Source organism: Simochromis diagramma, unplaced genomic scaffold (assembly GCF_900408965.1).
Source record: "Simochromis diagramma unplaced genomic scaffold, fSimDia1.1 OVJJ01000321.1, whole genome shotgun sequence".
Classification (NCBI taxonomy): Eukaryota; Metazoa; Chordata; class Actinopteri; order Cichliformes; family Cichlidae; genus Simochromis; species Simochromis diagramma.
In genome coordinates, this window is record NW_024386772.1 from 6386708 (window position 1) to 6399789 (window position 13082).

The 13082-nt window shown below is 39.0% G+C and overlaps 1 protein-coding gene across 1 annotated transcript; it reads left to right on the forward strand.

The window, feature by feature from the left end:
- Positions 1-3421: 3421 nt before the first annotated feature.
- rprml (reprimo-like) lies at positions 3422-6559 on the forward strand. The gene has a single exon (XM_040045341.1). The coding sequence runs from the start codon at positions 4008-4010 to the stop codon at positions 4341-4343; it is 336 nt and encodes a 111-aa protein (XP_039901275.1). The 5' UTR covers positions 3422-4007; the 3' UTR covers positions 4344-6559.
- Positions 6560-13082: the final 6523 nt, after the last annotated feature.

The window sequence follows — 13082 nt, forward strand, 5'->3', positions numbered from 1 at the left end:
ACAGTGCATTCAAAGTACTCAAATACCCTCCACAGTCACCAGCTCTTAATCCAATAGAGCAGCCAGCATATCTTCAGCAACTCTGTGAAGCTACCTTGTCAATATGGAGTGGTGTAACATTTGGAAGATATTTTCTTGGTGCACTCTGGGTGGCTGACAAGATTTAAATTTCTGAATGTACCTGAGTATTGCTGACAAACACTCCTTTATAACCAGCATGTACCCACCTTTTGATGGGTGCAAGATAACATGCTATGTCACAAAATCAACTCAGACTGGTTTCCTGGACATGACAATGAGGTACTTAAATTATTCAAATCACCTCCACAGTCACCAGATTTCAAGCGATTCATGGCATGGATATGCAACTGAGAACTGCGGCTCCATAACATAGAGGTTAGCACATTTGGCTATCACATAAGAGATCCCTAAGGACTAAGAGGAGACAAAAATCCCTGGGAGGGTTGCATCAGGAAGGGAATTTGGTGTTAAAATCTCTCCCAAATCAAATATGATTATCCATCTGCTTTGTGACCACTTGTGAATGAGGGAGCAGATAAAACAAAATTATGTGCAGCTGGCATCTGTGTGATGCAATCATGTCAAAATGAACCAAAATCACAGAGGAATGTTGCTAACTCCTTCTTGAATTCATGCCTTGAGGAATTAAAGTAGTTCTGAAGGAAAGGGGGGATGAAACTGCTAGCAAGGTGTACCTAATTAAGTTTATATTGTATACCTGATCAAGATAATAAAGTTAACTTTGATGTGACAGATCCACATATAATACATGAGTTAATATTATGAGGCATAATTAGCTGATTAAGTAGTTTAACAAGTTAGCTGGACAGCAAGTATTTCCTCCCAGATATTAGTTTTCTTCAGGTATCAAGCTAAGGTTGGCCAAGTAGCTGTAACTTGGTTACACTGCGGGAATTTAGTTATTTCACATCAGATCAGCCCCCTGAATTTTGATGACCTGCCTGACCCCATCCACAGAAAACAATATTTATCAGCCTGTGTTTAATCTACAAGAAATGCCGAAAACATTTTCTTCTGTGATAATGTATTTATTCATATTTAATATCAAAACACACTTTTTAAATGGAAATGGAAATTAATCCTTCCATGTGTTTTTTAATTTGCTAATAACTGGACATATTAGAAATCTCATAATTAATGGGGAGGATGTTTTGTGGAATTTTGGTTATCTTTGTGTTGGAAGGGTTTGAAAAGGTGAATGTAGGCCCTGTGTCAGCAACTCAGAGAAAAAATGATGTATGGATAAGGAACGGTAGGGACGTGGGTGGGGTCAAACACCAAATCTTTGTTGCTAGGGATGTCTTCACTTAGTTTGTGTTGCTAGGCTGCCAATTCCCTCATGTTAAGTGGAAACATTTCCCCCCTTCTGCTCCGTCCAGGCACCTCACCGCTCCCTCCCTCTCTTTCTCCTCTAAACCAAAATAACTTCACCAACCATCTGTCACTGGGCTCACAGGTCTACTGTTGCTTAGGAACAAGTCGGGCACTCACATTCATGTATGCATTCTCATATGAATATATTTTCATCTACAGTTATACTAACAATAACCTCCAGTTATGTCTCTTCCTGTGACTGGTGCATCAATGAAATCTGAGGCATTCACAGGAAAGCCTCTGACGCTCTGCTGAGTTTGAAGTTTAAATATGCAACAGGTTAATGAAGTCTAAGAAGCTTCTAACGTGCAAAACTTCTTGAAAAACCACTTAATAATGACACGACGAGCTCTTTGTACTTGTGCGTCAGAATTTGCTAATTAGTTCAGAAGAATAACTGAAGTTTCCTCCTGCTGATTTTGCAACTACTTTTTCATCATTTGCACATTCTTTGAAGTTCTGTAGTTTAAAGCCTCAAGGAAGCATTGGTACATATTGACAGAGAGATTAGGTGTTAGTACAAGCTGCTTTCTATAATCACACTAAAGTGAATAATAGAACAAAGTCAGATTGTACAGCACTGATTTATATGCTGGCAATCAATTTGCAGCAACCAAATCGAAAGGCTAATGAGATGATTTGATCTTATTGTACACAAAAAACTACTCATTGTTCTTCTGTTGTCAGCCATTAATAAATTATCTGAAAGTAAACCACCCCCAGGCTCATGGAAAGTATTTGTGATTGAGCGAATCATTGTTTGTACACATGCCTGTCAGTCGCTGGCTGAAAGCTGCTTACCCAGAAATCAGGAGCACCCCAAATTGAATTTCATGGCCTTTGTTTTTAGACAAACAGAAGATTAATCTGACAGACTCTGCACACAACTCTTGGTAAGTTTTATAATGTGTGAGGATGACTTTTCTTTTCTTTCATTAATCTGCTGAAATGTATCGCGGTTATCTCACAACCAAACAAGTGAGGTATTAGAATAAAATAGAAAAAACATTTTTTTTCTTTGCTTTAAAATTTGAATGTGCTCATGCATAACTGTGTCGTATATCAGCAGTTTGAGGAAGTCACAGCAGCTGTGAGATAATAAATATTAAATTGGTGCCTATTCAGCCAAGGCAGCTTAATACTCTCTACTTTGATTATAGTACTTCTTTTCAGCAATTTTTAAAGGTTAATTTCTGATTAAAACTCCTACATTGCAATAAGAAACTACACAAATACTTTCATATATTTGTCACTGACCAAAATGAAACCTCGCATTATGTGTGAATGAGTGAAGGAGGATAACATTATTAATATAGAAAGATATTCCAGTATATTAAAAAAATCTTTAACTGATACAATTGCATGAAAGCTCTCATTTCTGTTTCATGCCACCAACAGTTTACACCTGAACGTCAAAGTAATATTTGAGTAACACATTCCAATAAATATGAGCTCAGAAATTTAATTTCAGCAGCAGCCTGGAGGAAAACACAGAGAAGTTTATTAGCTCAAGTCTTCATTTCCAAGTTACAGCTTGCAAATACTGCTGCCTCTCTCACCTCCTAAATCACAGTCACATCTTATTCAGAAACAACAACAACTAAAAAAAACCCCAATTAGAATCAATTAACACCTCTCATTTATTTTTCAGTGCAGGCGGTCAACTTATTTCTCACTGAACACAATGTTCATCCAGGTAAATATTTTCCCAAGAAGCCACCACAGTTAATATATGCCCCAATCAGTACTAGGGAGATTTATACAGCCTTTAAAATGTGCATACATGGATACTATGTTCCTCAAGGAGATCAGAATATCTTTTAATAAGCAATTTAACCCCATTTGTGGTGTACCTGAAATACATTTACATGCTTTTTAACAAACATCTTCATATTTGTTAAGCTAGAACTGTTACACTACTCAGATCCGTATAAAAACAAACAAACAAACAAACAAAAACAATAAAAATGAATTTGAAACAGGTGGCAGTAAAAAACAAGTAGGGAAAACTATTTTCTTTCTTTCTTTTTTCTTTCTTTCCTTCCTTCTCTCCTTTTTTGTGTATTCAGTAGCGCTTTATGGAAAGCCACCTGACCGCATTCTCTATTGAGGAGCGGTGTTGTGGTCCACGGAGAATTCATCATCACTTTAAAAGGCACGAGAGATTTGGCACAGTGGAAGAAAACGCTCGCAGGCGAGCTCGGGTGCGCAGGGAGTGTCTCTTAATACACCATCGGGGAACACCATTTTGCACCTTCCTTCCTGTGCAGAAGACTCGCTAAGACTTAGAGAAACTTGGACTCTGAATTAAAGAAACTTACCATAGTTGGGTTATTACTTGATCGACACTCTCTGACTGTAGCGGTGCGGTGATGTGGATGTGGTCATTACGCACTCAAGCTTTGGCAAACCTCGATGTTTGGCTGCAGAACTGGACTTCAAAAGCTAGTTATTTCTCGATACCTTCCTCTTATTTTTTGTCTCAGTAGTCATATGACACTAAGTTTTGCTCGGTGTCGGGGTTTTATAGTGAAACTGTCTGCCTACCAGTTGGAGTCGCGTGATTTGCTGCTAACAACCCACAACAAAAGATGAATGTTTCCCTCTTCAACGTGACCCAGGACGCAATGTTTAACGGCAGTCAGAGCCTCGCTGGGACACTGGCAACATACTCCGGCAATGCAACCGACAGCGTGGTGACCGGCGACGGCGGAGGGTCCCTGGTACTGCTGCAAGACGAGCGCAAACTCTTCGTGATGCGTGTGGTGCAAATCGCAGTGCTGTGCGTGTTGTCACTCACTGTAGTGTTCGGTGTATTTTTTCTTGGGTGCAACCTGATGATTAAGTCGGAAAGTATGATTAACTTTCTGGTAAGGGACCGGAGACCCTCCAAAGACGTGGAAACTGTTATGATTGGGCTCAGCTAGTTCACCTAGATGGAGAGATGGATGGAGAACCGGTATGGAGATCTGTTGCACATTTCGAACAGCAGATCAAGATCTACATCTGCATGTACTTATCAAAGTGTGTCCTTGTGACTAAGATATGCAAAAACATGACCTACCGAAAAAAAAAAGGACTACAGGAAAGTAGTCCAACGACCAATGTTTGTGCGTAAAGTCTGTGCGTAAAATAAGGGCAGCTGTTTACACGTGGGCCGATCTGTTGAATATTTTGAGTGAATTTGTCGTTGCCAACTTGAACAAAGTAAAAAACATGTTTACAAGCCGTTACCTCATTTTTGATTTGTTTTTGTTTTTCTGGTAAATTTCGAATGATTATTAATATTTGGTTTAAAAAAAATGTCCAAAAGCATGATTGTGAATTTTTATAGTTCCACGCCTGCCAGTGTACTCTGTGGACGTGATGGATGTGTATGTGTGTATTCTCTATACAAAGTTTATTTTTCTTTTCTTGTTCTTGCTTGGTACACTTTGAGTATGAAAAGCCTTTAGGGTTTTTAACAAACTTCGTTACAGCTTTATGGAGTGACTCTGGTCCTACTTGGCATGCTCGCTAACTGCTCTGTAAAGTGACTTTGGATCTGTTTTGCACTTTGAAATCATCGATGCTGCATGAATTATTTTGTACCAAAAACTTGAAACTGCGGCATGCAAGTAAAAAGTTGTAACAACTATTTTAAGCTTTGTCAACTCTTAATTAATTAGCACTTTGTATTATTTAATTGTTTTTAAACAGAACATGTTCAGAAGAAAAGGCTACAGTGGTATTTCTCTTGTAATTGCATTTTGAAGTCTTTTTAAAAAAGTATTTCTCCTTAACATTCAGTTGTGATTAATCCTGTGCTATACAGATCTCTGAAGAACCTTGTTGACCTTCTTTTAAAAAATGTGAGCTCAGATCTGACCAGACGTGTGGAATAACTTTTCTGTCCTTTCACATTACATCAGATTGTTGATTATTCACAAAGTAAAAGCATTATATCAGTGATATCCTGATGTAGGGGCACTTTAAACATTCACAGGGTAATTTTTATGTATGGAAAGAAAAATTACAATGACCAAATGACATAAAATTCTTATCGTAGGTTAGAGTTTGAGGAGCCGTATCTGTCCAAAATACAGCTACAGACATCCAAGAACTGCTGTAATTAATTTAATACACCTTTTTCCCTTTAATAGTACATCCCTCTATTTTCTCAGCCAAAATATATCATTTTCTATTTGAGTTTTAAACAGAGAAAAAGATTTTGGGTTTCCACTGAATTCATCTCAGCATTTTGAATCAATTTATCTTCTCTTTCTTATATGTATCGGCATCTTCTCCTCTTTCTCTCTGATGTACCCCACTCTGAAGCAACCGATGTTCTCATTATTTTTTCAGTACCTGTTAGGAGAGCTCGGGTAGATGAATCCTTACAAACACACCCATGCATTCACACCTGTGTCCACTGACCATGCACACAAGACAGCGTGTTCAACAGACCATCAAACTCTGACAAAGGTATCTCAGACAAACACTATGAATTAATAAAACACATTAGATAATTAGACTTTAATGGCTAAGAACAACTCCACACACTATTTCAACACAACATGAAAACCTGTATTTAAACATCTGGATATTGATCGGTGGAATAGTTCAGATCAAGATGACCACAAAAATTGTATAATATAGCCAAGAGAAAATAATATGGAAGCATAAATGATTAAACTTTATAGGGATCAGTGTCATGTTTTCTTACAGACAGGTAACTGCAGTGTGTGGTGTATCCAGACTTTCTAAACAGGAGATCAGATGACTTCGCTGCTTTCATTTAGTAGAGAGAATTTCTATTAAAACATTTATTTTTACTTAATCTTTTCTTCCAAATCCTTTAATTTTGTCAATACTCTGAAAAAGAAAATCCAAAATTATCCTGGTATTGTTCTCATAAATGTCTACTGGATACAGGGAGGCACATGTGAATATTATTTATCATTTATATATTAACTGTCGTATAACAAGCCACACACTAAACACACGAAAACACCTCACACCACATCTCAAACCTCCCCATAGCATTAACTGTATGGTTGTTATAATCTGGAAACCACAGCAACAAGTGGGCTCTATTCAAAATGATCTTTTAGTTCTTTACAGTAAAATATAGATCTATGCAATTTTTTTATGGAGTAAAATACATGCAGTTATTCAGGAAACATGCCCTATAGGTTGTAGGAGACACGTAAGGTGTTCGCTTGTACAACAAGACAACAAGAAGATGAAGCAAATAATGTGAATAACTGGTAATATGACACTTACTTGCATAATCAGTTGGCCTGCATGTGAAAATAAGAAGTTACAAATTCTATTCATTTGCAGATATTTTCAAGCCAGTAATTGTGCCGCTCAAACGATGAACAGTTCAAAGTATATCCCCTTTCTTTGAATCTTCTCTAATGTTCTCACATAAATGCTTATTCTCTTGACTTGGCTGAGTGCCAATTAAAATTACTTACCTTCTTGCCAAAGACCCACTGTGAACTGTCACATTATGAGCACTGCTAGTCGCCCACTATCACAGATGCATATGTTAAAGAGTTACCACGGAGCAAAATCCGCGTGTCTACAATCTGTTGTCAGTGTGCATCTTTATAGTGATTCTCGTCATCACCTGAATGATCTGAGACAATTTTAGAATATTGTTTAGAGAAGAACATCATGTACTGTTACTGGGCCTGCAGGTTGAACTTTACAAGGAAACATAATTATGATTGTGACTAAGACTGCGTCAGCTAAGGTTGACACATGGTTAATTAATACAAGTGCATGAAGAGGATATTAAAAGGCTAATGTAGCAGTGCAGGAACAACACATTAGCATGTTATCCCTTCACCCCAATCAAAATGTGTGCACTTGTGTCTTTGGCAAGGGTTTGTCGCGTTTCAAGATCTCTCTCCAAAAGTGTACATTTGACTGTCAAGAAGCATCACTGCTGACCTTTTACAACACAGACCTCACAAAAAAATAATGAACGGTGTACTGAACTCATGACAGAAATACAAGCGATTAAACTGGCTGTGGCATTCAACACTTAACCATAACAAAGATAGCTCTCACGTGAAGCCTGCCTTTGAGCGAGAATCTTTTTGAAATCTCTGTGAAAGTGTCTTGTTCTGCCATCTATTTGTCAGCACGAGCGGCGTTGCGTAGATAGCCATTTTTAATTCCCTCGGCATTTTTGATTAGGGGGCAAGACGCACAAAAGATCTGCTCTCTATGCCGACGCAGGTCCCACAAGGATGAAGTGGCCTTTCACAGACCCATTCATTCTGTTTCTAATGGGATGTGCTGTATTCAAAGGAGGAAGTAATAATACATGCAATGAAGATGAGGAATGGAAACGGTATCTCATATCTCACACAGGTGGATGTAAACAGTCTTTTTCTCTTTCTCTCCCTTAGGTGCATGAACACAATAGAAAAAGTACGACTTGGCAGTCATTTCAAAAGATGTTGCATGACCTCTCATTTCCATCAAAATCAGTGGAATTTAAAAAAAAAACGGGGGGGGGGGGGGGGGATTTAGTGTAAACTCATAGGCATCTGTGCACAAAGGTGCTGATATGCCCTCAAACACACTCACTGCCTTTTCTCCACATCATCCATGCAAATTGTGCCACGTGCCATTCAGCAGGGGACCAACAGTCCTTAAATTCAAGTTCATGAATCTTTAAATCAACCTATTATGTGCAGGCAAATGAACAACAAACAATAAAACTGCCTCATTCAGTACCCACAACACCAAGAATTTGAAAAGTTTCCCACATACATATACATACCACACACACAGACACACACACACACACACACACACACACACACACACACACACACACACACACACACACACACACACACACACACACACACACACAAACACTTAATTAATGGGTTTCAGACCATCCACAAACTGATACACCTACAGCATTTCACACTTGGAAATGTGTTTCTATGGTGGCATATTCTCAGCTTGAATGTGAGCGCAATTTAACCGATAACACTGTGCTGTCAGATACAAGCCTAAGGCATTTTTTTTCCCCCAGTTTTTGGTCGATGTGACGGTTCACTGGGTTTTTTTGTACTTGTCCAGTCCTGAAATTCACCTGTCAGTATGTCAGTGTGTTCTCACTCCAGCAGGTCTGTCCACTCCTCCTTCTCTGATGGCTTTTATCTGTCTGTACTTTACAAAAAAAACCCATCTTTCTCTATAAAGTGGCAACACCATTATTTTTCACAGACACACACACACAAAAAACATGCTGTCGCGTAATAACGGAATAAATTAGGAAATAAAGAACAACAACGAGGTGACAATATTTGATTCAAGAATTAGTCAAGTGAAAGAGCGGCCCCGGGGCATAAAAGGAAAGGTAATTTGCGAGTGAAAATAGAGAACGATAAAAGCTTTACACTTTAAAGAAATCAATTATCCCCCTTCTTATTCTCTTCTTAACCGTTGCGGACACTTATTTTATTTGCGTGCTTCTGAAAGCAGAATATTAATAGAAATGCTTACCTCAAGGAGGTTTTTACACTTTTGAAAGGTGGGACTACTCAATTCAATTTTTAGTCCATTTAGCGTGAATTGTTACAAACAAAATGCAAATGAATGCTTAGCATTCACAGGTTTAGCTCTCACATATGCTGTTTTGTGTAAAGAGCTTAATTATATGCAAAAGGAACAGATGTTTGCAATAAAAATGAAACAAACCGAAAGTCAGTGATAGTGTGATCTTTAGCAGGCTGGGAGGTGGGTACACCTTGATTCTGCAATGCAGCTTTTATGCACTGAGAGAAAAAGAGGCTCATTTAGTAACTCACTGTTATATAGACACCCATGTGCTTAATCTTTCATTGAGAAGACCATAAACTATTCAAAATTAAATCACCCAATGAACCTCTAACCCTAAGGAAACTTTTAAATGGAGCATAGTAAAGCTAAGGTTCACTGTCTGTGCAGACCGACCGGCAGTGGGGTTAAATCTAATTCTCATGAGGGATGGCGAGTCATACACTGCACTAAGCAATCTTTCATCTCTGTTTCTGTGTTTAGCCGAGGATCACATTTGGGTCAAATTCTGCATCTGGGTACACGTACAGGCACAGTCAGAGCAAGGAGACAGCTCTGCACAGGGGAGATCCGATCAAAACAGAAGAAGGGAGCCTGGCACAGGTTGTGTTTGATTAAGTCTGCATTCAGAGAGGAGTACTGAAGAGAGAGGGAGCTGAGGCACAAAGACACCAGCTTGGCTGCCTTAGATGGAGAAGATCATCATGGGACTAATCAAGCCCACAATAAACAAAAGTAAACATCCAACAGGATGGGAGCTCATTCTGTCTAAGGCAAATGGTCTTAATATGCTTTTCTCTAATGACTGTGTCCTCTCATGGGGACAGTGGGCGCTTCATCCTATTGATTTCCACTGCAAATCCATTGTACTGCGTGACCATTAAAACCCTTCCCATCGCCTATGACACACCTCCCCCAACCACTTAAATTGCCAAATGAAAGATAATTGGTGTCTGTGGCAAACTACTTTATTTCTTATTAATAAACTAAGAGTATGCATATAGATGTGTTAATTAGCTCAAGGTGGTGGTAAGCACAAAGCTTGCCCACAGCCAGGAGAGGAGGTGGTGGTGGTGATGCGGATTGTCTGTCAGTCAGTCCTGCTCCTTAGAGAGAAAAGAAAAAAGAAGAGTCTGAGGAGATATATTCAAAGCCTTATCTCACATTGCTTTTCTGGCTTTCTTTCTACCTTTCTTTGTACCAGACAGTGGACCACCAAAGAGAGAATAACATTCACCCTCTCTGCCCTGTCCTTCACTCTGTTTCAGCTCCAGTGTGTCACCCTTGTGCTCTTGTCATCTAGATATATCTCTTTTTCTTATTCAGCATTGCAGATCAATGCTAGTGAGAAGGTGTCAAACTTGCCATGGTGACCTCAGATGGCTCCTGGTGACAAAGAAAAATGCCTTTAAAAGTCCACTTACCCTATCAGAGATTTACGACCTACAGCATGAGGGATCAATCAGAAAGCATTGCAAACCCACAAATACTACCAGTACCAATGGACATGTAACACGTGAGCATTTATTTCCTAAAACTTAAAACATCTATTGCCTGTTTTTTAAGCAGTGAGTGGTATACATTTAGCAGTGACAAAGAGGAAGTGGGTGACATTAAACCTCAATAAAACTGACCATACTCTTTGATGGCATCATCTAAACTAGCCTTAGCCCACCGCGAACATGCTCACACACCTACAGCCACGTGTGACTGTGAATACACACACATACGCATACTACTACTACCTCCACATAAGAGCTGCAGGGTGGTGTTGCCATAGGAACCGGGGAAGGTAACGGCCATGTTCTTGAGCTGATGCCGCAGGGGGTGAGGGGCAAAAGTGTGTGTGTGGGGGGGTTCTGTGTGTGTGTAAGTGTGAGGAGGGTTGAAAGTGAGTCAGACTTATAGGCTAATGATAAGCACTTTAACTTCAAATCATCTTTCTGTCATCATCTGATGAACTACGGGGGCAACAACCAGCGCACTAATGGGATAATAAAGAAAACAAACAAACAAAACAAATGCAATAAGTTCCAAGCAGCAGTGATGCTATTTGTTTTTAATTCGTTCAACAGAGCATCCAGCTAATGTGGTTAATGCTGTTAGCTTTGAAGCAGAGGGAACTGCTGGGTGTCTCCATGCATGGCCTTCTCCAACCACCCCTGGGGTATGAATAAATGATCGCTAATAGAATGAGCTAACCCTTTAACAAACACTGACGACCATTTCTGTGAATGTGTGAGTGTGAGTGCATGAACATGATTAAATATTACTGAGAGGCGCAAATAATTTAAACATATTTAAGGAGCCTGGTGCTTTTAGGGGAATTAGAGTCAGAAAGCTGCAGGGCCTGATTCATATTTGACATACCAGTTTTTTAGGTACACCTGTTCAACTGCTTATTAATGCAAATATCTAATGAGCTAATCACATGGCACTAACTCAGTCTTTTTAGATGCATAGAAATGGTTAAGATGCAATGCCAAAATTCAGAATGAGCATCTAAGTAGGGAAGAAATGTGGTTTAAGTGATTGGTGGTGTCAGACAGGCCGGTCTGAGTATTTAGAAACTGCTACTGGGCTTGCTCAACCACTGGGATACTGCACAACCATCTCAAGGGTTTAAAGAAAACGGTCTGAATAGGAAAAAAAAATCCAGTAAAGGGCAGTTATCTGGGTAAAAAAAAAATGCCTCGTTAATGTCAGAGGAGAATGACTAGACTGGTTTTGCACATAGTATACATATACATATATATATACATACAGCATGATCTTTGCAGAAAAATAGGATAGAGCTTGTCAAAAGCAGTTAATTTACAACCCTCAGTGGTTAAAAAAGTTTGGGGTTTTTGTGGTTACAGTAGCTAAATACACAAAATTGGAAAATAAATATCAATCACTATCTGTTTTCTGCTGTCCATATGTAATTTTGAAAATTGTGCATGTGGGAATGGATGAGTCACCTACTGCAGACTAGATCTGCTGTGTACAAATAAAGCAGCCTGAACTGGCAATTTATTTACAACTCATTATTCTTATACTGTTATCATGTTTGTTTTTGTTGCGCTTCTTCATGTTTCCAGTTTCACCTGCCTTTGTTATTCTCGTGTCTCCTGTTGCTGTTCTCCTATCACATTTGGCCATAGTCCTCGTGTCTCAGTTACTTCCTGTTTGACTTTAAAGGCAAAACTCTTCAAAGTAAAATTTCTAAAGCATGAAGGGATTTTTGAGGGGAAGTGTTTGGTTGCTTCAAACACTTTCCGTCAAAATCAGTCAACGAAAGCATAATGCTTTTGCGTTTTTCTTTGTTAAATTGTCTATTGTTTCCCTTATATCAGCCTCTTGTTTCCTATGCTCCGGTTCTGGCTTGGCCTTCTGTATTACCAGCTTTTGTACCAGCTAATCTGTGTTTATCATTTCTTAATTTTTTAACTTGTCTCTGTGTCGTCTCATTCATTTCCTTCATCATGCCACAAGAAATATCCAACACTGACTGCTTTCTTACTGTCATTAATTTTGACATCATCACAATAACACAGTTTTAAAAAGATTGTATCAATGTATTGCTCATCCCTTTATGCTGTTGGTGTTTTAATTAAAGTAACAGGGCAATGGATTACAATAAATGCTAGTATTTTTTTACACTTTGTCACATTTATTTCTGTTAAAAATGTATCATTTAGAGTAGTTAATGTGAATGGCAGGGCTCCACAGGATAATGCAATAAGAATTGTCTTGAGGCCATTTCGCTAACTAAACATAGTTTGTTAGTTTTCTCATCTCTCACTATGTTGTAGATCACCTGCTGCTGTTTGCCTAGCTACCCTCTCCTCCTCCTTCTCTTTCACTGCTTGATGCCTCCCTTTGTGTCACTTTACCCACACAGTGACGAGGGGTGGGTAGGGGTTTTAAAAATAGAGACGATCCACCTAGATTACAGCGTTTTAATTACAGAGCTGGCGATGAAATGGGAGTGTGAAGGCCCCTTCTACTGACAGGGAGTGGGGAGAGTCGAGAAATGAAGGAGAGCTGGAATGCAGGAATGCACAACTATGTGTTAATTAGTGTCGTCTGCCATAATAATAAAAGTT